This window comes from Lepisosteus oculatus, chromosome 8 (assembly GCF_040954835.1).
Source record: "Lepisosteus oculatus isolate fLepOcu1 chromosome 8, fLepOcu1.hap2, whole genome shotgun sequence".
NCBI lineage: Eukaryota > Metazoa > Chordata > Actinopteri > Semionotiformes > Lepisosteidae > Lepisosteus > Lepisosteus oculatus.
This window is the reverse complement of record NC_090703.1, coordinates 34,883,885-34,910,834: the sequence shown is the minus strand read 5'-3', so window position 1 is coordinate 34,910,834 and position 26,950 is coordinate 34,883,885. Positions and strand designations below refer to the sequence as shown.

The following is a 26,950-nucleotide window of genomic DNA, read 5'->3' as shown; positions in this document are numbered from 1 at the left end:
TCCACTGGAGTCACTTGAGACTGATCTGACCAAATCTTTTGCTTTAAACTGTAGTCACTTTTCCCCATCTGCAGTTCTAGAACAAATGTATAAGAAAAAGTATAAGAAGAAATATGCTCTGGGAGAAATAAAACATGTACAGTATGTAGGAATATGAAAGATGAAATCACACAATTGAAATTCCACATGGCAGGAGAGTTTAAGGAAGTTCCCAAAACATTTTTTTTCTAAGAATTCCTGAAACCATTCTCGTGTTTTCTTCCCCTTTCTTCTAAGGTATTTTTCACCAATTATAATTGCAATGGGAACTTTAATGCACTTCATAATACCTCAGAGTATATGACACATCCTGTTCACATTTCAGCAACACTTTGCACTCAAAATCATGTGAAGAAATCCAGTGTAGCAGAGCGCTCCCATGTGGCTGATTTAGAAAAAGCTTTTGCTTAAAGGGCAGATTGGTTAAATCCTGTAGCCTGGAGTACTGTATGTCAAATTTTGTTATGTTTGGCTCAGTATTCTAGATCTGTTTTGGAGGAAAGATTGAGGTGTTTTTGTCTGTCCATAAAGCAATGGGGTGTTTGTGTGGCAAAACACCAACTTTATTTCTAATATTGTAATATTACAGTATTGTGCATAATGCACTTTATACATAATATATAAAGTATAATGTAGTGCAATGATCAGTAAGAGCTGTATCTGACCTCTGGCCTGCTCCATATCTTTGGCTATATTTTGCATTTCACAGTTTTGGTGCAAAGTAAATGTACTTTCTAATGTACATCCACAATTTAAATGGATTTTAATCAAACAAAACCATTGTATTTCACAGTGATCAAAGATAGTGTTACGACCCCAAGTGTCTAGGGGTAAAGGGGTGTAACATTTAGCATAATTTTTGGAAGCACGTGGATTCTGGTGAGGGACTAGGAAGCGTGACAACAAGGGTCGGTGCAAAAGTGATGATTTTAAGTTGATTAAGTGACTGGTTCAAAAAAGGACACAATAACATACGGGGGTAAGGAACTAGAGTGGTGCCAAAGAAAGAAAATAACAAAAAAAATGAAGTTGACTAACAAAAGTGAGGGAAAGCTAACCTGACTACAAAAGAAAACCCGAAACACACGGTCTTCGGCGTCTTCAACACCCTAGCTAACCTTCACTGACTACCCAAAACCATACAAGACAAATGGCACTCACCTGTACTAACCTAGTGTGACTAATACAAGAATCAACTACGTGTGCGCAAAATGTACCCAACGACCTAAACTACACAAAAGTTCACACAAATACACAAGTGAACTACAAATTAAAATGAGAGTAGACAAGTAACAGGTTACAAAAGAACACAGAGGTTGATACAATAACAGGTTTGGGCAAGGTTATGGCAAAATAAGGATAACACAAACAAATGAAAGTACAAAGAGACTAACAGAATCCAACAAAACAACAAAGCCCAAGCTATATGAAAACACACATACACAAAGCAAAACAAGAAACCAACAAAGCCAAGCTGGACCGAAGTCAAACGAAAGGGCCTCTTCCTTCTGAAAGCCTCCATGTTATATACTGAATAAGAGGCTCTCTGATTGGTGCATCTGAAGTGGCTGCACTTTCTTTCTGCTTCCGTGATTATCACGTCCCACTGGAATGAAAGGGGCAAAAAAACTGTCAATGATCCTGATCCTACCTGTCATTCCCTGTGCCATGGACACAGAACCACAGTCTTTGTTATAATATAAAAACAAGACCATGTTGAGATGCAGATGCTGCATAGTGGGTACTTCGGTACTGTAGGTAGCAGGACGCTCACTCACTAGCTTGATTCATCTCAGTCTTAGTATTTGGGCCACTAATTTGAAAGTTGCAGTTAACAAACTCCAGCTTGGTTTCCTTACACGTTACTTTTCTTCCATACAAGACACTATCACCCAAACGTAATCACAAATAAACAAATTTGCAAATGATAATTCACAAAAGTCAAGACCTAATAATATATTATTTGTACTTCCACAAAATTCCAGCAGCCATATCACTCTGCAACCCACTGAAGTTAAGCAGGTGTGAGCCCGGCCAGTACCTGGATGGGAGACCTTCTGGGAAAAACTAAGGTTGCTGCTGGAAGAGGTGTTAGGGTGGCTAACAGGGGGCACTCACCCTGTGGTCTATGTGAGTCCTAATGCCCCAGTATAGTGACGGGGACACTATACTATAAACAAGTGCTGTCCTTCAGATGAGACATAAAACCGAGGTCCTGACTCTCTGTGGTCATTAAAAAATCCCAGGGTGTTTTTCGAAAAGAGTAGGATGTAACCCCAACATCCTGGCCAAATTTCCCATTGGACCACACCAATCATGGCCTCCTAATTAATCCCCATCTATGAATTGACTTCATTACTCCGATCTCCTCCCCACTGATGGTTGATGTGGGGTCAGTGTTCTGGCGCACTATGGCTGCCGTCACATCATCCAGGTGGATGCTGCACATTGGTGGTGGTGGAGGGGAGTCCCTATTACCTGTAAAGTGCTTTGAGTGGAGTGTTCAGAAAAGTGATATGTAAGTGTAAGCAATTATTATTATTATTATTAATTAAAATGGGACGCCATTCTTTTTCAACTTTTATACTTTTGTATACATCTTGACTAAACATAAGTGAAATGGAACAAAAAATCAGTTTATGAACAGTTCTAGTTCTTTCTAATGTTGTGAATTGGTCATAACATTTTCATTTATAGGCTACCATAATTCATAGAATTTGCTTTGCTTTCTTGAATACATTAGCAAGACACAGATAGACACACAGATATGAAAGAGCACACAGATCTAGAGAGATTTTTTATCCTACCAGTCAATTTCTGACTGCAGCTTTCCTTTTCCCTGACCATTTCTGAGAGCCCAGACTTTAAAGATGGATGTTGTACATTTGTCTGTTCTGAAGGAGGTTCCTCCCCTGAGAAGTCATAATTCAGTTCAGTTATACATTTTCTAAATTGCATCTCTTTATCTTCTTTCCAAGAAAACAAAAACAAGGTCATCAACTGCAGTGTACTGTATGTTTTTTTTTTCTAAAAATAAACTTGATACAAAAAAGTCCTTAAATTATACAAGAAACCAGCTGCAACATTCAGCTCAAGGTCTTCTTTTGATATATCAAGTTGTTGAATAACAGCTTAACATTTTTCGCTGTATAGAAAAAAGGTGATCTAAAGCTTAGCATGAAAACTAATTTGAAATTAGAATCTATAAAAAAACAACTGTCTGAAACATTTAAGGATGTATTAGAAACCTTTGGCCAGAAACATTTTCCAGTGTGTTTTTTCATCTAGAAAATCAGGGCCTTCTAAACGAAATGAAACAGAAATACCACTTCTCTGTATTTAACATTCCAACAGTCGTTTTATTCAATTTTATTCCTTTCATATTAAGGTACATGGAGTTATGCAATTATTTATAGTGATATATTTATTGACTGGTATGCAAAAATTGAATTTGGGTTTCTCCTTACCAGTGGCAAAGGAACTGGTTTGTTTTTTGTGTGTGCTGTTCAGTTCATAGAAATCAAAAGCTAAAGTCTCATTGCCCAAAGTTAAAAGGGGGCTTGCTGTTGGAATATAAAAGCATCATTAAAGAAACACTCACTATGAATTCAAACATTTCATCTAAGAAGTATTGTTACACTGATGTCCCTAAAAGTAGTCCTTTAATATAGAACTAAATGTTGTTATTTTACCTGTAACCCTTAACATAAAAAAAATTAAATGGTAACACACTCTTTATCGTGCCAACACAACCTTTTTCCAAATTCTAAGTGGACTTTCTGTGCTTTTGTATGCTAGTTCTGACTCCATCAATTCTACCTCTTCTACATTTATTTTCCCTCTCAAGAAAGACTGAACACAGACCGCAGGGTGGGCGCCCTCTGCTGGCCCCACTAACACCACTTCCAGCAGCTGCCTCAGTTTTTCCCAGGTGGTCTCCCATCCAGGTACTGACCAAGCTCACACCTGGGTACCTTCAATGGGTGAGCTGCAGGGTGACATGACTGCTGGCATATTTTTCCATTTTTAGTTGAGATTATAAGGTGGGTTGGGGCAAATCAAGTCAAAGCCAGCATCCTGCAAAGTAGGTGGGTCAACTCGTGGCTCCGACCTCTACCTGTTCAAAAATTATTCTCGCTTGTCATGGCGAGAACCTGGGTCGTTATTTTCCTTACTCATTACTTTAAGGAATGGGGTGGAGTTTCTGTAAATGTGATTTCTCCAATGTTAAAATTAAATATACTAAAGCCATGTTTGTGACACTTCAAACTGTGCCAGTTTGTTAAAATCTAGAAAGCACATCTTTAACAATCACAATCAACAAATCTTTAAAAATCTGTTGCCTAACCACGGCCATTGTAATTGCAGAGACTGTCTTCAGCTACAGTAAGTGGATAGTACAATCGATGTGAAAAGAAAGGGCATTTTGTACACTTACTACCCCATGCCACCCACGTGAAGACCAAATTAAAACCAGATATTGTATTATCCGAAAGGTTACCTGTAGCCTATCACCTAGGGCAGCCATTCCTGTGGTACTCAAACTTTTATAATAATAATTGCTAACGCTTATATAGCGCTTTTCTGGATACTCCACTCAAAGCACTTTACAGATAACGGGGACTGCCCTCCACCACCATCAATGTGTGGCATTTAAGTCTCACCCAAAGGACAGCACCTGTTTACAGTATAGTGTCCCCATCACTATACTGGGGAATTAGGACTCACATAGACCACAGGGTGAGCACCCCCTACTGGCCCCATAAGCACCTCTTCAAGCAGCAACCTTAGTTTTTCTGAGGAGGTCTCCTATCCAGGTACTGACCAGGCTTACACCTGCTTAGCTTCAATAGGCTGCTAGCTGTGAGTTGCAGAGTGATATGGCTGCTGGTATCCTAGGTGCTCTTGCCTCCTGTTTTTTTTAAGGGGACTATCGCAGAAGCTGTTGGCATCTCCCAGTATGCCTTTTCTCATGCATTACGAATTGTGCTTAATACTTTATTTTGACAAATGCACAATTTCCTCTATATTCCCCTATATTTTAAGTCTATACGCTTTATCCATAAGCATTGAAAATAATTTTCTTTGTTATTTCTGTTTCTCCAATGTTCTGGGTGTAATAGACTATACACAAGTTTTGTGTCCAATCTCCCTTATTCTTAGCTTTATTTCTACAAATACACATATTCTAGAAATGTTAATAAAAGTTAATATAGTATAACTATTCTCATTAAAATTAATTGTATATAAATTGTAGATATATAAATTTGAGCATCTGAGAAAGATAATACTCTATGGCCACAGACAGATTTACTTTAAAATAATACATATTACAGCATTTGTGCTTGATTAAGTTAAACTTGTTACCTTTGGCATACCAAACATATCAATTTTTCAAGTGACACTTCCCTATCACTGGTTTACACAATATGTAATCATTTGGAAGAGGCTCAGTTGTGGTCATTTAGAATAAATGCTGCATAATGTTAAAAATAAGCATTTTAAGATGAAAAACATTTGCCCTTACCAATGAGAAATTTTTGAATCAGCTTTTCTACTTCTTTTTCTGGAACCTGAAATTCTGTGTTCTGAGTCTTATTAGAAATCAGGATGACTGAATAACCTGTTTTAAACAGATATAATAGCATATCAAACTAAAGGTGTAATACCTAACAATGTAATACCTAACAAAAAAAGAAATATCCTTACTAGGGCGGAGCAGTGGCTCTGTGGCTAAGGATCTGCACCTGTAACTGGAAAGTTGCTGATTCAAATCCCGCAGCTGGCAGAGGAATTCTACTCCGTTGGGCCCCTGAGCAAGGCCCTTAACCCTAACTGCTCCAGGGGCACCGTACAATGGCTGACCCTGTGCTCTGACCCCAAGCTTCTTTGCCTGTCTGTGTGTCTGTGCCTCCATGGAGAAAAGCTGGGGTATGTGAAAAGACAAATTCCTAATGCAAGAAATTGTATAGGGCTAATAAAAAAACATTATATTATTATTATACAAATAAAAAATAAAATAACTTCCTTGTATTGCAGGAATTATTTCATGCTTATGGCCCTCATATTTAAAAAACTAATAAAGTAATAAAATTAATTATGATTATAAAATCAACTGCACAACACATTTAAAAATACATTGTATTCTGCAATTCTATTGCAGATTGTCCCAAGTACAGAAAGCAGGGCACAGCAGAAGCCCAGGTATGGTGTAATCCCAAAGGTACAGCCAGCAGAGGCCACTAATGTACAAATCCAGATCCCTTGCTCTCTTCTATTAACTAGTTAACAATCCTCTTGGGCACATTCTGATATTCTTAACCATATGTATGTGATTGGTAGTCACTGCATCCATCTATCCCGCTCGGTTACTCGGTCACTCGGTCCTGGTAGAGCTTGTGGAAAATGAAACAGAGCACTAAGCTACCAATCATTAAATGTTGTTTTTATTGACATACTGACCCAAAACCTTATACACTATATTTATTATATAGGATGCTAAAAGAAAATAACTTGCTCCTTTTTCCTCTATTCCCATTCTGAAAATCTTTAGAGGGGTGCTCTTTAGATGAAACTCAAAAAACTGTTCAATGAGTATTTATATCAATTAAGTACATTGTACCTTCCTTATTTCCATCAAAATGAATGTGTTTCATTTTTGTATTTTACAGATTCACAGGGTTAAAATTAAATCTGTTTCTCTGACTCTCCACAAATTTTGGTCATCATGTTACTAGGAATATGCTACTGTTCTGAAATTAATCCAGACAAGAAGCAACCACATACATTCCCAGGCTTAATAGAATATTCAACAATGACAGGTTAAATGAGCTGAGTCTCTTTAGCTATTTACAGTAAGACAGTACAGTAAGGTTTTTAATTCAAGTATTCAAAATCATCAAAGGCATTAACAAATTCAGCTTAATGGACTTCTTCCGAATCAAAAGTGAAAAACAAACTAGGACCCATAACTATATATATAGCTATAAGTATGGGGAAGTGCATTTCAAACTGATAACAGGAGGCACTGTTTACACAGAGGGAATCTGAAACAAGAAACCCAGACAATATTGTTGAAGCTGGTACTCTAGCTTCATTTAAGAAAATTGCTTAATGTGATCCTCACATGAATTACCTATTGCAACCATGTGAGATAAATGGTCCAAATACCCTCCTCCTGTTTGTAACTTTTCTTCCCTCCTATTGCCACCTATTTAGATTTTAAACACAGTCACACTCAGGGCCGGATTTTGGTGTTCGTAAGCCCTAGGCACTTTCAGGCCGAAATGTGCAAAAAGAGGGGTAACGACAACTGAATTATGTCGATTGACATGATACACTTTAAACTATTATAATGCTAAACCACATGATTGTGGAACGGGTTAGGCGACCATCAGTTCGATACTTCTGGTTTCTAGAAAAGCTGCTAGATAGCGTATGATCACAATTGTTGCAACGCATGTTGTTTCAGTTCATTTTTCGTTAGTACTAGTGTTTCCCTCCTTCGGCCCTAAAAATTCCGTAGGCCCTAATAGGAAATCCCGCACTGGTTACACTGACTTATCAGCAATTATATGTCTTGCCATTTTCTACATTTGGCCGTGGTTCTTAACAATGGTAAGAGCTGACTTTAAGTTATTTCTGAGGGTTTTTTTTTACGTGGTTAGTTTAATTAGAAAAAATGTTGTATCAGAAAATTTCTGAACACATTACTTGCTCACATGTTCACAAATTGATCATCTTGATAGTCTGTCGCATAATAATCTGGGTCTAAAGATTATTCTAAAGAATCCAGAGCCCCAACACTGTGAGGCAGCAATACTAACCACTGTACCACCATATTGTTCTTTTAGGCCTCAGTTCTCCAATAGTAGGCCCAAACTGCTGCAACTTTGGCTTGTATAGTGCAACATTTACTCATGTCATGATATTCTTGCTTATTCAGTTTGAGAGAGAACTATGAAAGGCCAAACCTCTTATCTACAGAGCTGGTCTTTTTGACACGTGCTGCTAGCCATTCTGTATTTTCTGCTTCTTTTATACAAGTTACATCCCACTCAAAAGGAAAAACATTCAGTATAAATGGCTGGACCATCAGCTCCAGATTTCTTTTCCCAGGCCCAGGTAAACTCTTAATGGAACAGAAAGCTCAGTGGCTGTGTGTAATCCACTGGTGGTAGTAATGTACTCCTGACACATCACCTGTCTTAAAGGTCCAACCAATTGTAGAGTGGGAGCAAAACGGGGCCTAAAGACTTGAGGAAAATATCACACATATATTGTGCTTACACAACCACTGCAATATCAGCAAGAAAATCCTCACTGTTTTAATTTTTGTTCTACAAAATGACCTGGCATATAGAAGGACATGAAAGAGTACTCATTAGTGAACTCTTTACCTGGACAGTTCAGCATTTCCCCATTTTATTTATAGTTGGTGGGTGGCATAGTAGTGCCTTGTAGCGCTGGGACCCTGGGTTCACTTCCAGACCTGGGGTGCTATCTGCATGGACCTTTATTTCTTGAGGTGCCTCAAATGATGGGGGATGTGCTGATGAACTTCTGTTGGTGCTGTACCATCGAGATCATCTTCACCAACGTGATCACTGTGTAGTACGGCAACACCTCTTCTTGAGAGAGAAAGACATTGCAGAGAATGGTGAATGTGGCCCAGAAGATCATTGGCTGTGATCTCACCGAGATTAAACAGCTCTATGAGGACCTCTGCCGTGGTAGAATTCTGGCCATCACAGAGGACAGTTACCACCCCGGGCATGAGCTCTTCTCTCCGATGCCCTCAGGCAAGAGATACAAGAGCATACGGACACTTACCAATAGATTCTTCAATAGCTTCTATCCACAAGCAGTGCGATTGGCGGACACATTTAGCCATGCCCCTCGGACCACTTCTACACCATCTACCTCATTATGATTTCTTATTTATTGCACATCTCCAATCATTGTTTAAATGTCTGCATTGTGTAGATTCAAAGTATTTACTTGTACATTGTCTACTGTTTGTTTGTATATTGTCTTGATGCACTGTCTGCACTTTGTGTTTTTACACTTGTTTTAACAATCGAAAGACTTTCTATAAGTAAGAATTCCATTGAACCATTACGTGTACTGGTTACATATAGCAATAAAGTTCAAGTTCAAGTATGTTCTTCTTAGGTTCATGAAGGTTATCTCTGGGTGCTCGGGTTTCTTCCCACAGTCCAAAGACATACTTGTAGTTTAATTGGCTCCTATGAAAATTGGCCCTGGTGCGAGTGTGTGTGTGTTTGTCTGTGTGTGCCCTACGATAGATGGGTATCCCATCCAGGGTGTACTGTGCCATTGCTTGCTAAAATAGGCTCTAGGTCCCCAGTGACCCTTAATTGGATGAAGCACTTAGAAAAAGTGGTTTTATAGTTTTTGATATTTATATGTAACTATCAGCCTTGTCAATTTACAAATCATATTTGAATGTATATCATTAATACAAATTAGGACTAACAGCTATCCTACTAATGAACCCTGTGTTACTCTATTCTCACTTCAATTTAAGTATTTGTCTCTTATACTGTTTTATGTCCATTAAATGGTGCTCAATCCAAATGTCTTAATTTACACTAACTGTACTGTACATGTCATGATACGCAAATAAGAATCCTTAATCTTTTTTGAGAATGTGTATTCTCACAATATGCATCTTATGTTCCACTTCTATCCATTATTGCTAATATTTGCTCAAAGAACTCCAGCATGTCAACAACTTAGCTTTTCTAAATACAGTATGTGTTGGCTATTCTCCAAGTGTCATATTTGTTTTGTTGCTCTTTTTCCAGTCTCAGGGTATTAGCCCTGGTTTGAGTAGCTGTCTATTAATAACATCTGGATTCCTTTAAGAAATCTACAAATGGTAGAGATACCATCAGGCCCTGTGAGTTTATCATAAGTCCTTCTAGTATCAGTAAGTCTGTGCTAAAATACTGATCAGCAAAAGAAATGTTTCAATTTATGATTGTATGTTTTAGAAGAATATATGCAATTTGGATACTGCTTAAGTCCAGATACCGATAAGCCTTGAGTCTTATCAGGTGAATGCTGCACATTGGTGGTGGTGGAGTGGAGTTCCCATTACCTGTAAAGTGCTTTGAGTGGAGTGTCCAGAAAAGCACAATGTAAGTTTAAGCAATTATTATTATTATTATTATTATTAAGTGGTTGGAATCATTTTTATAACTGATGTGATATAACTGAGTGACTGTTAAAAAAGCAGTAAATCACAATATAAGTTAGAATGTTGATGGTACACAGGTGCTAAAGTTTTGTGACCTGTAAAATCTCATGTCTGATGAAAATCAAGAAAAGCACAGGATCCAATATACCCATTTTATCAAGAGAACACTGCCTTTGATCTATCAGTACAGGATGTTAGAGCAACACCTCAGGAGGACCTGCCAGAACATTGAGCTCTATTTTTCAACATTTCAACACACACCTTCGTGCTGCTCAGATATTGAAGGCTGAGATTAGAGCATTACATTTATTCTGAGGATAATTGCCATTGAGACCTCACTGATGATGTGCAACTCCTAAAGCTCAGAGACAGTGGACAGAGACTTGCTTCTCTAGGCTCAATGGGAATTGGACAGAATTCCACAAGACGGCATCTGTAAACTGCTACATTATATTTTCCAAAGGTACCCTTACATGGTACTAGTCTGTGACTTTCACAGTTTACCATACACCATGGATGATGGTCCATGGCAATTAGCATAACGGATGGCATGTATGTTCAACAAAATCATAAGGTCAGTGCACCTTATACAACAAATGGTCATTTGCTTTGTGAACCTGTTGCAGTTAAAAGTGATGTTTGTTTTGACACTCAGTGTACATATAAATATGCAACAAGAGGTTTCCCAAGTATAAAACGTCATAATTTGCCAATAACGGAGATTCAAATAAAACCACATGATGTTGCAGAGAAAAGAAAAATTCAGGAACAAATGTATGAAATCCATTTTCCATTTAATATGTGTTTAGCTTTATCAGTATTGTGAAAAGATACCAAATAGTAAAAAAAAAACAATTGAGAACTCCATGCTATTTTTTAACAATTAAAAAGAACATAATTTAATGTGACACAAACACAGAAATTCAGGTTTAAAACAGTCTGTAAAAATATAAAAAATACAAAAATCCAACCATTTTAAGAAATCTGCTTGAGATGAGTTTTGCAACATGAAATAAGGTCTGACTACTGAGAATACTAATACAATAAAAGGAACAGATTACATTATGACTAATATTGTACAAAGCAGCATTATTGTTGTTCACTTTGGAAAATGCAAAACTACGTTTTTTTTCACCAAAATTAACAATGCTTAAAATGGGAAATAAAACCTTTTATTTCTCCGTGTTAGCTAAATACAATAATGAGAGACCAAACAAAACCTCTGCTGGTCTGATCAAATGCTTTTAAATGTTTACATTTAAATGTTAAATAGCAGTAATAATGGGAACATTTTTTTCTATAACTTCAAAGACAGGATATTTTGTTTAAAGCTCTGGAAAAACATTTTTCTGATTCTTACCTGGTTCATTTGTATATACAAAGATTACAGAATGAAATACAGGAAACAAGATGCACTGCAGCCCTTGTTCCTACTCTGGGGCAGTGAAATACATTATACACAAAAGTTTCAGTTTCAAATACTCTCTTGAGTTCTTACTGTGCTTTACTTAACCACCCTTTAAGGCCTTTCCATTTTTGTGGAACTAAATTAACCAATTAAAAATTAAATTGTATCTTACAAGGTCTGCTGCCTGTTGAATAACACTTCACGTGCTTCACAGTTTCCAGTTCTGATAATAGGTGTTGGAGCTTTCTGACAAAGAGGGATCAATCTTTAAGATGAATGAAGATTTATGTTTATAGTGTTGAGCTACTCTTCTGAGTCTGTAACTATATTCATATAGTTTGTTTAAACACGCAAATCTCTAGAGCACCACATTTCAATTTATAGCCATAATTACTATTTAGATTGATTTGATCACAAAATCTCCATCTATTTTCTTTATCAACAGTGTTCAATCTAATGTCTCTTAAACATAAGGTGAATATAAAACCATCACAAACAGGGATCTTAAAAAGTAAAACCCAATTTGACATATTGTAAATAAACTGAAAACCATTTTTTTCTCACCTCTAGTTCTATCCTTGAAAGCCTTATATGAAACCTCAACTGCTTAGGCTTGAAATTGGCAATGTGTGTTCAATGATCATTTTATTGCAGTAAAAGATCTGCAAAAACACTTCTGCTTAAACCACTATTGAAGCAGAGTCCGTAAGGGTGGCCTTATCTCAGATTTCTATTATCTTGTTCATCATATGCAATTCACTTTTGTGTGATGAACAATGAACTGTACATTGTTAATCAGACATTAAACACTGTTAAAAAAGTATATCAAATAATGTATAATATCTACAAGAGAAATGACCACTATAAGAAAATAGCACACCTCCATTTACTTACAGGACAATACATTCCTGCTAAGTATGCTATTTACAGTACACTGTATTTTTTAAAATGAAAGAACAGTTAAAATTCTTCAGACACAAAATGAAGTATAGAGGAAGTACATGTTTTAGCTACCCAAAAAGAAAAGACAATCACAGGGGATTTGTAAGAGGTGGACTTACTCTAAAGCCACTAGAAGTGTCTCAGACTGAAATGTGTGTAACGTAATTCATATATTGTATCAACTGTCACATGAGGTTATATTTTGATGAAAAAAACAGCCTCTAAAACACTCAAAAACAAGATTCTACTTGAACTCAAGCAACATTTCTCTTTTCACATTCTAAGAGAAGAATGCTAATGCATTTTCATATGGTACTTCTCTTGAGCATAAAAAAATGGAAGTACAAGTACCACTTTCATAAGAAGGACTGGATATATGCCATGTTTTAAACAACGCAGAACAGTCAGTCGACACTCTGCTCTAGATTCTGTTTATAGCAAACTAGAATAAGATTTTAATACTGGACTTAAATATGTGGTAGCTTTTCAGAGGCATAGGAAGTATTTGACCATAGACTAACACATTTGGTAGTTGTAACACATTACAGTCATAACAGACAGGAAGCATCAGCCTAAATATTATGATAAAAACATAACACTTTTACTTCATATCTGAAGTCTTCTTTGTGCATTAGAACAAAAACTATTTTAACATGCAAAGTTGCAGAAGACAAAGTCATCACAGTGTTTGAGCGTGGGATAGATTACATATTATTTTAAAAGTCTGTAATTCTGAAATTGTTTGAATTCTTAATACTGTTCTATCCATTACAAAATCATGGCAGTGACACACTTGCATTTGAAATGCTTTTTGTCCCCTAGAATGTGAGAGGAGTTAACATTCTCCTACTTTTACACATTTCTAACCAGACCACAAGTCTTTTGCTTATTACTTAGAAAATGTGGCCTTAGAAACAGTTAATAGATATTGATAATATTAAAATATAGTAATTTGGGCTGCAAACTGTAAAGACTTAACTGATTTATCTTAAGAAAATCCTTTTATCTTGAAATCGTCACACATTTTTATGGAATGCTTTAGAAGTTTAAAAGTCTGTTTACCACATTCATTAGATCAATATGTTTTTATGCTCAAGTTATGCAACTCCCCTCCTTCCCAAATAACCCTTGCTATATTCTATTTATGAAACACCAAGATTGATCCCAAACCAGTGGGATCTCTAAACAAACACCACAATCACAGAAATCTTCCAATTATCCGATAAAAGCACACATACTGATTGATCATTTACTGTATGGTCCAGAGCAGGCAGTTTCTTGTGTTGACTATATTTCAATTCTATTCACTTAAAGACAGTATTAATTTGTCAATATCAATATGGTATGTATGAAAAAATGACTCAAGGCACTAGACCTGCCCTACGGTATCATTGTACAGTATTTACAGGTTTAATATTTTTCCTACAAAAGTATTTTATCTATAAAAGTCATGTTTGCTACCCAAGTGCCTTGTGAAATAATTGTAAATAAAACCTGCTTATAAATAGAATGCTACTAAAGCTACTAATGTTTGGAGAAAATACATGTTAATACATACAAAGTAGTGCAAAAGATGAAAAAAGGTAGCAGACAAATTTGGTCCAATGGGGGTAATAAATACCCGAAACAATACTGTACAATACAGTATACTAATGCATATCTAATGTTTGTTAACTCACTATACACGGATTCTTAATGAAAACAATGCTTATAAGTAGTGCATTCAAGCTTATCCTCATTCTGACATAACCCATCAAGAAAATCCTTCACCTGTTTTGAACTATTCATCTGTTTACTGTACAAACATTAGCTTTTGTAATGTAAGAAGTCCTCCTTGGCCAAGTTGAGAATTAAGGTCTTGAATATAGCCAATTCCATGTTTAAATGAGAATTTCCACCATCTCACTGTCCACATCCTGTGTGGGAGACTGGACTGGGGCTCTTCTCTCCAAAGTGCTGCTGTGGAACACTGGCATCTCTGCAAAGAGAATTTTTAATGTCAGCAATTTTCCGATTTGAGGAACACAAAAGCCTATTTTGAATGGCTCTGCATGGTTTAAGTTTCTAAGAGCCCTTGAAGTATAAATGTGAATTTCAGAAGGCTTCTAGTAACATGTATTTCAGTAATGTTGAATCAAGTGTTACTAAATCAGTAGTCCTGACAATGTGTATTCGGAAATATACTTTTGTCATGATAAAACTGTTAAATGGAGTTTCCTATCCTTTTAATCTGTTATATACTGTACCTGCTATCCTGTCTGGAATGTAGACTGGGCTTGGGCTTGTCAATCTGGGCTGGACTGCTGGCAGAGCGGGGGTTGTGGGCAGAGCAGGGGTTGTGGGTTTGCTGCTCTCATTGCCTTTGTCTGTCTGGGTGCTACTGTCTCGACTGCCTGTCTTGGAGTGCCCAGACATCATGGGGGTAGAGGGGAGCACAGGAGAGGGTGAGGAGGAGATGGATTCATTCCGCAAGGATTCAGTCCGGAACTCTGGTCCGAGCAGCACACCTGAACCAGGAAAAGAAGCCATCTGAAAGCTACTATATGTGGATTCTTTTACCTCATGTAGCTCGTTTTTTTAATGGCATCAACGAATATTTGAATTTTATATTAAAATTAAACACTTGAAGAAAATATCAACTCTCACTTGAACATAAAATGAATACCAGTTAAACTAAATTTTGCAAACAAATTTTTTTAATGCTGGATTATCTTGCTTAAAAAAAGTAAATACAATTCTCAAAGTCTTTGATAAGTTAACTACTTCTTTAAATGCACTGATGATTTTTAACTATAATACATTTGGTAGTTAAACACATTACTGAAGTAATAACAAACAAAAAGCACCAGCCTAAACATTATGCTAAGAACATAATGCTTTTACTTCACATGTGAAGCCTTCTTTGTGCACAGCAATAAAATCTACATGTAACCTGCACAGTTACATAAGACAAAGTCACAGTGTTTGAGCATTAGACAGAAGGCATATTCATTTAAATGCTCATAAAATTACAGTATTATAATTGTTAATAGTATAAACTGCCCCACTATACATCACATCACACTGAGGGTGATGAATTAAGGAACACAACATAAAACATCTCAGTACTTGGCGTCATTTCCCACAGCACCAAATGCTAACAATGTAGGTAGTTTGTGGATTATTTTCTTCCAGAATTGAAAAATAGTGAAGAACAAAATCTAACATTAAAATGTATTCTTCTTGTAGACAATGCTGTTACACGCGACTTATATAAGTACCACTATTCCCCAATATTAAAGTTGAATTCTTACCACCATGCAGTACATGACTGATCCAACAGATTAAGATGTGATGGCTAATATTAAATGCATGAACAATGTGTAGAAAAAAATGTAACTTGAAGCAGCAAAAAACTTTGTTGGTTTTGATGAGACCACAATTCGAAACTTGTTGGTGATGCAATTTATTTTTTTATTATTTTTATGGGTAAATTAAATGTATACACCCTTATCTAAACTTTATGTTGTAAATGTATCTAAAGCTAATTACATTATTCCCTATGGACATTTATGCTCCTAATTTAGCTATAAAATTTAATTATTTAGGAATAGGGACTTATAATAGGACTCCCTTACTGTATTTGGTTAACTAGAAGTGAAATACTTTTAGTCTAATTTACAGTCTCTAACCTCACTATATTCTATTAATTCTTCTTCCCACTTTAAGATGCATGGGTGAAGATTATGCTCTTATGGTTCCAAACACTCCGTATTTCCAGTTAAATTTAAAAAACAGAAGCATTTAACTGAGTCTTATGTCTTTACAGCATACTCACATTGGATGGGGGTTTTCAAGGTTTATTGGCTAGAGAAATCTCTCTCAAAAAGGACATCTAATTTAAAGCTACAATCAAGCTGAAGTCTGTTAAAATAATTATAATGGTACTAATAAGTATAAAACATTAAAGGCTGACCTACAGGTCAGTAGATCCAGTGGAATTACTGTCAGTACAGTTTCTATGTACAGGTTTGATTTTTACACTCTATTACACTTGAGGTGAAAGGACTGTCGCTAACTCACGATTGTCACTAAGGAAAATGTGAAGGACGGGGTTTCTTACCTAGACTCCCTTTCCAGCTCCTGTCATCCTTCTTCTCCTCAGTAATGGGGCTGCTGCTGAGAGTTAGAGAGTGGGAAAGCAAACCAGGGCCTCCGGTGTTGGCGATGGACATCAGCGATTTGGATGGTCTCATAGCAGAGGCTGTCTCCGATTTGTTGGGCTCCTTCCGTGACCGTTGTTGAAGAACTTTTATCATGGCATCTTTCTCAATGATCTGGGCATGGAGGTTCTTGATCCTTATAAAAGAAACAGTAGAAGGGTGTCAGGACTAATGCATATTCTCTCTGGGAGAAAATAGATTTATTGTTTTTCATGAACATAAATAGACAATAGAGTTAAAAACTAGGTGAGGCCATTTAACTAATCTTTAACATTTATCTCCTGCTACATAATTCATCTGCTTGGTGGAGCAGTATGTTCCAGATTCCTATGTTCGGAAAGAATGACTGACATAAAAATAAAGTTAATTCCTCACCCTAGATTCACCTCTGTTTTTGAAACTTGAAACAAAATGTCCACCTCTTTTACAGTATACCACAGACATGAATGGAAAGTTGTAAATCACTTTTGGACACAAAGGATAAATGCTCAGTCATGCTTTGACCACCTGGATGAGATCTGTTAGTTATTAGTGACAAAGTGAGTAAAATGGATTAAACAGCATCCTTGCCTTTCTTATTTTCCCATGTCTAAGTTTGACTGCAGCACAATATGTTTTCAATTTTACTTAAACAGTTGAACAGTGGAGTAGTGGTCAGGGTTCTCTCAACTAGAAGGCAGTGACTTCACATCTTATCGAGAGGGTTATCAGAATACAAAAGGTATATTCGGTCAGTTACAAAGAGTTACATATATCAAGAGGACATACGTTCAGTATATCATTCATTAAGACCGTTTCGTAAAGTGAACTTGGTTATAACTTCTACATTAGATACTCGAAACAAGTACATAACTCTTAGGAATTAAATTGATATCAACTGGTTGGGATAACAATTGAATTCTCGAGCTGTAATGCATTGAAGTTGAATACTCATCCAATCTTTGGGGATTTAGATCTCCTGCGGGCACAAAGAAACAGCTGCAGGCTGTTGCTGTCCAATCCGCGCTCTCTGGCTCGGTGCCAGGCTGTGCTGTGCGGCTTGCGATGGTGCGCTGCTGATGCTCACTGACCGGCTAGTTAGTGTTGGCTTTAACTAGCAAAGTTTGTGGACAGGAGAAAAGATGACTGTGGGTCCCAGCAAGTCAGGAAGAGGACCGGTTCGTTCCTGGTGAAGAGCTAGTTCTGAATAGTGATTCAGCTGTCCACAGTTCCGACCTGTTTACGAGGCCTGCTGCTGGTGCTAACCTCGGGTGGATCCTCTGGTTATTCTCTGGCAACCTCCGCTCTAGACTCTTAGAACAAAGGAAAGTTCTGGCACTCGGACACACTGGCCGTTCCGTGGTTGTCCGGGCTGAGTCTCAGGATGGTCAGGAGGCACGCTGCGAGAATGTCCTGCCCTTGGGAGCCTTCTGCTCCTGGGCCGTCCTGCCATGGAATTCTCCTTTGAATTCCCTTTAGAACAGTTCACAGAATCCTCTCCAGAATCTTACTGAATCTTGTTGAATCTGAATCTCTGTGTTGCCTGTTTTTACCTGGAGGAACTTCAGCTCGTTGATTGGCTGAAAGTTCCATGGGCATCAGAGTCCCACGTGGGTTACTCGGCCCTACCAGTCCCTGATTGGTTGATCAAGGTGAGATATGAGTCACTAAGTCCTGACACTTAGTAATGCAGTCCAGATGTCCAACTGGCACTCCCTAGACAGATAGGTGCCAATGGATGACCATTGATCATGATAGCCAGGCTTAGCTAAGTGCATCCCCATTTGGGAGCTGGAACCCAAAGGAACCCTAAATCAGCCTGCATGGTTTCTCTTAGGCTGCACCACAGAGATGAACAGAGAAATGAGGCCTAATTTGGGAAAGCTCAGAAACACTTAATTCTTTCTTATTAATAAGCCTCGCCGCTACACTGTAAATAGGCGCCGTCCTTCGGATGAGACGTAAAACTGAGGTCCTGACTCTCTGTGGTCAATACAAATCTCAAAAAGAGTAGGGGCCCGTGTTTCTCAAAAAGAGCAGGGGTGTAATGCTGGCGTCCTGACCAAATTTCCCATTGGCCCTTACCAATCATGGCCTCCTAATGATCCCCATCTATGAACTGGCTTCATTTCTCTGCTCTCCTCCCCCATTGATAGCTGATGTGTGGTGAGTGTTCTGGCACACTATGGCGCACTCCAGGTAGATGCTGCATGTTGGTGGTGGTGGAGGGGAGTCCCCATTACCTGTAAAGTGCTTTGAGTGGAGTGTCCAGAAAAGCGCTATATAAGTGTAAGCAATTATTCCAGGAAGCAAAAACATTGGAAAATCAAGACATTACAGTGAATAATAATACGTGTATTAAGCCTCAGCGAAAATACATTGTTGGCGAAATTTTGGAACTAAAACCTGTTCCATTGTTTTGAATTGCTGTTCAGCTGACCTGCTTTCCATATCCAGGCATCTCCGGTTTGCCATAAGAATCTCTTCCTCTTCCTTCTGGATCCGGGCCTCCACAGAGGTGTCGTAACTGCAGGAGGGGGAGTGGCTGATCCCAGAATTGGTGTCCCTAAAAAAACCCACACTTATCAGAAAAGGGAAATCAGTCCCACTCCTACACAATGTATCCTGGCAAATTAATAACAAATAACAAATATTGCCTCTCAAAATGCGGCGTATTGCATTATGTAATTCACTGGCCAAAGTTGATCAATAGGTGGCACTTGGTGCGTTAGATGTTAGTGAAACAATTGCTTCATTTAATCTGTTTCTCTATTGTGCATGTTTAAATCCACTTAATATGGAATATTAATAGGAATTTTACAACTAAAGGGAAATTTTGTAGCTGAAAATAATAACAATAAAAATATATTTCACTCCTGCTACTGTGTCAATGGCAGTGGTTTTATAATAAATTTAATTCCAAAATGATTAACTACAGATTGTTTTCTGTTTTCAGTTTCAGCTAAATGAGACAAATCAGTCAGGATCTTGGAGTTTAATAAGTGTCAAGAACATTGTGTATAACAGTCAAAGAAGAAGGCCTTAAGTTTAGATCGGATTTCACAGTATGTGTTGAAACTGTTACGTTTTATAATTTCCTTGAGAGGAGGGCTGAACAGAAGTAGTAAACACAGTCTTCTGTTCAAGACAAAATATAGATTGTCTCAATGCCAATACAAACCTGAAAGAAGCAAACTGCGTCCACAACAAGCTACAGTATAATAATAAATTATTTTTTATATATCCAACTGAGTAGTTTTGTTTTTGTAAAATAGCCCTACTTTCTTAATTAATTTAATATTTAACTTACTGTAATACATGAATGCATTTTAAACAGTATACACTTAAATTCTATAACTAGATAAAGATTGTCTCAAGGGGCTCAGCATTGACCTAGATTCAAAATAAGACAGCCCAAATGCTTCAAATGCCACTTTAAGCATTCACTTCACCACCTAGTGGTTTTACAAAGCAGTGCAGTCCCACTAAAAATACTTTTTTTTAAAAGGGGAGCGCCATGCATTGTGTGCAATGCAATGTTCTGCTTTATCTGCCGTGCATCTAATCAGTTTAAAGCATAGTTTTAATCAAAACCCAACTGTATACACTTATTTTAGTATTTAAAAGTGCTTCAAAACATGGTGCACAAATTATTTATAGAAATCATGATCAAAACAAGTTTGAAAAATTATATAAAGCTAATATATCACAGTTAAATGGCCTCATTTGAAGCACCATATTATAAAGATTTCAAATGTAACTACTAAAAATCTGGCAACTTGCTGTAAAAACAATATTAAAAAACAGATTATGGAGACAAGACAGAAAAGCAGTACTAACTGAAATGATACCATTCTCTGAAAACAAAATTCACAAACCCAAGAAATAATAAAAGAAGAAATATGGCTATACTGCTGAAAAAAAGGAAGAGATGCAAACTGTTTAGCAAAAAAAATAAATCATCTTGAATAAACAAGTTTGATTGTGAGCTTATCTAAGAATAAGCTTTGCAATAGAACAAGAAGAAAGAAAGCCCTTAAGATGAGGATTCATACAGGTACTATGTTAAACTCAGCAATTGTTAAACAGTGCAACAATGCTACAGTACAAATTACCTTGTAATGTCACTTTTACATGATCACAAACATAAAGCTGACATTACAAGGTAATTTGTAATGTAACCTGTATTTAGATCCTTTAAATGTCAGCTTTCTCCAAGCGTTTTCTCCAAAACAACCTAGGTCCATTAGGGTTGCATATTGAAAATAATGTCATTTAAACAGGTGTCTGTGGATATAAATGTAAAAACAACAGCTAATATACATGTTGCAACTCGCCCATCTGACAAATATAGTGAACTGTTTAATCTAAATTTTTTGCTTGGTTTTGCAGTATACATTGCTAAAAAAAGAGGTCATACTGTAACAGACACTATTCTCAAACAAACAGCTGACCACTGTGATGTTTTATTACCCCCATGGGCCATAAACCTCAATTTCCATCTGGAATGACGTGCCCTTAAACATTTGTAATAACGGTGTAAGTATAGACAGTAGAGGCCTGGTTCAGGGCTTAAACTGAAGCTACTCCTTTTGCTTCAGATCTGAAACTTATTTTTCCTTATTATTATTCAGTTCATACACTAGAAAGAAATACCCAAAATAAAAGCACAAAAAAACAACACGTTTATCATTTTTAGTCTTTAAAAGTCAATTTTCCAAAGCCTAGGGCATAAAAAGGACCAATTTTTTCCAGTGCTTCTTCTATATTCATACTAATTTTGGATACAAATCTGTAAATAATAGGACAAAGACAAAACATTCTGCAAGACATTTTGTAAAGCCACATATTGTCATGATTATCTTCTAAAATAAAATGATCAAATTATAAAAAGAAGAATAAAAACTCCATTAGTTCTATTATTATTGAGCTACAGGCAGTAATAGAGGACTATTCTGTTTTAAGCTGTAAAAATAAGCTTTCTAACTTATAGGAGGCACGCTCATAAAAGGAGAGATAAGCAGTGTTTATTTTTCACTTGATTGATAGGCATAGACAAAAGAACCAGTTATACAGCCAGGCTGTAACCATAGCAATGTGTAAACCTCTTCTAAATCTGTGAATGGATAGAATTAACTGAATTACAGCTTTTTTGCCTACCAGATCAGCCAAATTCACAGCAAGTTAGTCTAAGTTTTACCTCCCTCTTGTAAGTGCAGAAAAACTTGATTTTTTTTCTGGATTCAAGCAGTTATTTAGTAAGTAAATATTTTTGTATTTTTGCAAGGTTTTGCTTTTGCAATATTTTTATGTTTTTAACACATTCATTAGTAAAATATGTAGTGCAACATGTATAACAAATCAGCTTACTTCTGAGAAATAAATATTTTGCTCTTTTACATAAAGGAACTTTTTTTATACTCTTTTTTTCTCCACTGTAAACAGGGAAAACTTTTTTTTATTATACAGTGTCAACCTCTGGCAGTACAGTGTGGTACTTATAAGGACAAACTGGAAGTTCTACCGTAGAACAAAAAATGGTTAAGGTTCACATTATTCTCCAGCAGAAGTGTGCAGAATATAAATGATATAAATAGCTTTCCTTTAAGCCTTTGTCTGAACCAATGCTATTAATTAAAAGTCAATTACTCTTATAATTTTTGCATTTGGTTCTGGTGTGTCTAATCATCTTCTGATTGCTTTCAGCTCAAAGCAAATTGGCTTTTTAACCAGCAAGCTATGGTCCAGTTTATTTGCCCTCTATTCAAGCCTTAAAATCTTAAAATAAACCATAGCGATAAAATAATAATCTCACCTGATGTGAGAACTTTTATTAAACATTTGTTTGATATTAGTGACAGAATACTATGGAATTATTCAGTGGCTATTTCAATGTGTAAAGTGTGTGACCTTTGACCTTTTTCATGATTAACACCCCTTCCATCCTGAAAATTCCGCACAGTACGTGAAGGGAGATGAGGCAAAACACAGTATTTAGGCCTTTTAAATGAAAACCAAAGATGATAAGACATCAAACCTAATTTTATACTGTAATGCACTGTCAATACTGAATTCTCTGAAACCCACATTTTACCACAGCCATGCACTGCTTGACATCTACTAGAGAACTCTTCGAAGTGGCTATACTCCACCTACCTATATCAATATCTATGAATTGGCTTCATTACTCTGCTCTCCTCCCCACTGATAGCTGATGTGTGGTGAGCGTTCTTGTGCACTATGGCTGCTGTCACATCATCCAGGTGGATGCTGCACACTGGTGGTGGTAGAGGGGAGTCCCCATTACCTGTAAAGCGCTTTGAGTGGAGTGTCCAGAAAAGCGCTATTTAAGTGTAAGCAATTATTAATTATTATTATTACCTCTGAGTGGCAGCTGAGGCAGCAGCGTCCAGAGCAAACTGCCTCATGACGCTCTCCTCTAGATACTTCTGCTCCCACTTGGTCATGTCGGCCTCCAGGGCCAAAATCCTCTCTTCCTTCTCCCGCAGGTGCTCCATCAGTGCTGTGGCATTGTATTCCGAAGTGTTACTGTTCTGAGAGCTTCCTTGCCGCTACAAAAGATGCAGACAAGGAAGGTTACATCTTCGCCTTTCACACAACAGAACCAAATATTAATATCAATTTATTTGGTTGACACTTTTATCACAATGACCTTTATCTTATATATTCATACAACATATAACAAAGTGCATACATTTTTGTACCCATTTACAGTATATAGCTGAGTTTGCTGCATTTATCTATCTGGGTATAAGGCCTTACTCAAGAATTCAGAAGCAGTGTCTGCACTTTGGATTTGAACCCATGGGCTTCCTAACAGGAGTCCAGAGCCCTAACCTCTACCACACCCTTGTCTGATAACATACTACTTGTTATTAATTCTTTGTGCCCTGCCTCCTTCTTCTCCTGTTATATATTAAATGTATTTAATTTTTAAGTTGCATTAGAGAACAGGGTTTCTCCAGGTTTTCATACTAGTTAGGCTCCGGCTCTTAGTGAGGCTTAAAAAACCTTTAATTAAGATTTGTTTTGTCCTCAATTTCAGACTTGAAACAGAAGTGTAGGATTGTTGTTTTCCTTTAATTCTCTAAACAATATTGGAAAGCAACCACAAAACAGTTTGCAGTAAAATGAAGTAAATCAAGCACTGTTAACTATAAAAAGGCTCAATTGCTCAACAGACACCTGGTCACTAAAACAATAATAGGACTGCCCAAAAAGCCACATCTTGGTACAGAATTCATGATTAATTAAATTACCATGTTAAAAGTTGCCACTACTTCCACAAAAGTCTCTTCAAGCAAGTAGATCAATTAAAGGGCTTGATTAGGCTCAATAATTTAGATTAAATGAAAATCAGAAGAAATATCCTAGAGAATCACAATTGTGAAATTGAATTTGAACATTAGTTTAAGCTGCATGTGTATTCTTTCTATTTATTATCCACTTATAATTCACTTTATATATATTTGCATTTCATGGGCAAGTTCAACAAAAAACACATTGCCTGTGATTTTGCTCCAGTGTTTTATCTTGGCTTTTTAGGTATTAATATGGGGTAAAACAAATACAAAAAGTGGCATTTAACTTGAAACAAGCACATTCTGACATATTCAAGACACCATCCTAATGTAACCTCTAGCTGTCAAATTCCTCCTTAAAGAGCAGATCCCAGGATCAACAAATGTAAACAGGATATTGCTGTTTAATCGACTTTGAACTCTCACCCACATTTAGAGTGTCCCTGGTGAATCATGTAAAACATGCCTTACTGAAATGGTGCGATGAAAAATAATAGCCGAACTGAATTTGAAATGAGGAAAACAACTTGACAAAGGAATGTAGAAAAAACAAGTAATTCTCAACTGAAGTACCCATTTTGATACCTATTTAAAAGACATTTCATGAGACAAAACATATATAAATGTACAGCCTCAAAGCACTATTTCACTATTTGTAGCACAAGTGGCATCAATATGTATTCCTTGGGGCCTGAAAAAGTCATGGAGAGGGGATGCATTCTAGAACAGGGGCTTCCCTCAGGCTTTTCTTTGAAAGGAAAGGCAGACATATTTCCAATGAGTCTTCTTCTAACCCTCCCTGCTCTAATGCCAGTTCTGGCCTTGGCTGAGGTTTGGCTCATGGATGGTCCCCCACCTGTTGCATGCGCAGTGACTCCAGTTCCCTTTCTAGCCGGGTCCGAAGGCGATGTTCTAGCTGCTCCCTCTTCTCGCAGGCAGCCTGCAGCTGAGCCAAGGCCTGCTGCATGCGTTCCACCTTCTCCACATACACCTGCTTCTTCTTCAGCTGGGAAACAGCAGGCCCAGGTTAAACACCACAGAAATACACAGGTTCTGGTGCATATTGACAATAACTGTAGGCAAAATATTGCTTAAGAGCAAATTGTCAATGGGCTTTAAAACATGGAGTATTCCACCCAACCCTCCATTTTCTAACTGCTTTATCCAATACAGGGTCATGGCGGAGCCTGAGCCTATTTCTGCAAGCAACGGGCTCAAGGAAAGATTCACCCTGGATGGGGTGCCAGTCCATCTCAGGGCACACACAGACACAAACAAGCACACACTTACATCAGGCCCAATTTTCCCAGAAGCCAATTGACCTATCAATACGTCTTTGAAGTGTGGAAAGAAACTGGAGCGCATGTAAGAAACCCACACGAACACAGGAAAAAAAAAACATATAAATATGGGGTGCACCCCAGGTCCAGAATTAAACCCAGGCCCCAGCACTGTAAAAGTATTGTTGCCACCCAACATGTGTAATTCAACTTTTTTTACCCAGGACAATTGAATAGATTTTTGCTTGCCCGTTGCCTGCTATAGTTGCTATCATTGCTCATTTACTTGTAGGTAACATTAAAGCCAGACAGCATATATTATAAAAAGCGGGGATTCCCAATCCTGTTCCTAGAAGAACATTGTCTATTGATTTCACTCCAGCTGAGCTCTAACTCTGCAATGCTAAATGACGATTGATTTAAACTGATTGCTTGTTCAGACTTGTTTAGTTTCTTTGGTAGGTCCTAAGTGTCAGAAAGACCCTAATTCAAGGGTACCATTTCTAACAATCCATCTTACCTGATCAGCTCTTACTATAGTTTTCAATTGATGATGAACAGAAATAGATGTGAATGATACTTTATAAGACACTGACAGTGTTTTTCCTCCTGCAAAGATCCAATTGGTTACATGTCAAGCAATACACCTGAATGAGAACAGCTTCTAATCTGAGAAACAGGGTCAATATCAATTACAATCCCACTTGACTTTTTAAAATTTACAAATAACCCACAAATAGAAAACTGAAATAAATTAGATTCTGATTAAGAATGCAGGTGTAGAAAAAAAAACAAACAGAACAGACATGTTCTTCCAGGAACAGAGTTTCTGAACAAATGGTTTAAAGTATTAAAATGCAACAGAAGGAAATACAGACAGGTGAATTACATGGCCTGTGGTCTGCACAGGATATCTGATCCTGTATTTGTTTGCCAAAAGTACTAACTAGTTCTTGACAAAGTAAAATATAAAATGAAGATATATTTAGCAGTATTTTTCATCTTTCTTTATTTTTTTAAGAGTAAACGTTGCTACTCCTGGTTCTGATGTGTGCTTGTTCAATTTAGTTACTTCTGTTACATTGACATGCGATTGTCAGGGAACCATCTCAATGATTTCAAAAGAAGGGTTTAATCAAAAACAGGAGCAGTCCCAAGTACACAGAGGCAGTCTTCAAAAAAAGCTGCTTTTGGCTGGAGTATCAACATTATTTCTCAGCTTCTCCAGGTTCAAACCCGGTCATCACACTGTTATAAGAAAACTTATGCAAAACCTTAAACTAATTTTTATACTTTTTTCAAAAAGAATGGAAAGTTAAGTTTTCAATAGTGTCCACAACAAAAAGTCTAAGAAAAACGGGAAATTAAGACAGAATATCCAAGTTGTACAAACTGCTACAGTCCATAGTTTTAGTGGACATAAAGGGGACAATTATCTACTTGTTTTCATCTACATTCAATTCACTTGCTTTCTAGAACTTTGCATGACCCATCTCAAGGGGAATGCAGAATATGGACATAGAGGATTCAGCTACACTTTTATGAGGATCAGC

At 37.1% G+C, this 26,950-nt stretch overlaps 1 protein-coding gene and 1 non-coding gene across 5 annotated transcripts in view; both read right to left on the bottom strand.

The window, feature by feature from the left end:
- Positions 1-4,089: 4,089 nt before the first annotated feature.
- Positions 4,090-4,231, bottom strand: LOC138241106 (U12 minor spliceosomal RNA). Its single transcript, XR_011190300.1, has one exon. It is a non-coding gene; the product is annotated as a U12 minor spliceosomal RNA (small nuclear RNA).
- A 6,810-nt stretch (positions 4,232-11,041) lies between these two features.
- Positions 11,042-26,950, bottom strand: part of amot (angiomotin) — a 45,603-nt gene continuing 29,694 nt past the window's right edge. For all 4 annotated transcript variants that reach the window (XM_069193424.1, XM_006632626.3, XM_015351132.2 and 1 more), the window contains 6 exons: positions 24,974-25,123; positions 23,177-23,367; positions 19,236-19,361; positions 16,717-16,952; positions 14,861-15,121; positions 11,042-14,592 (listed from right to left, as the gene is read on the bottom strand). In XM_069193424.1, coding sequence (XP_069049525.1) covers positions 14,495-14,592; positions 14,861-15,121; positions 16,717-16,952; positions 19,236-19,361; positions 23,177-23,367; positions 24,974-25,123 — 1,062 coding nt within the window. In that variant the 3' untranslated portion in view covers positions 11,042-14,494. The remainder of the gene's footprint in view (positions 14,593-14,860; positions 15,122-16,716; positions 16,953-19,235; positions 19,362-23,176; positions 23,368-24,973; positions 25,124-26,950) is intronic.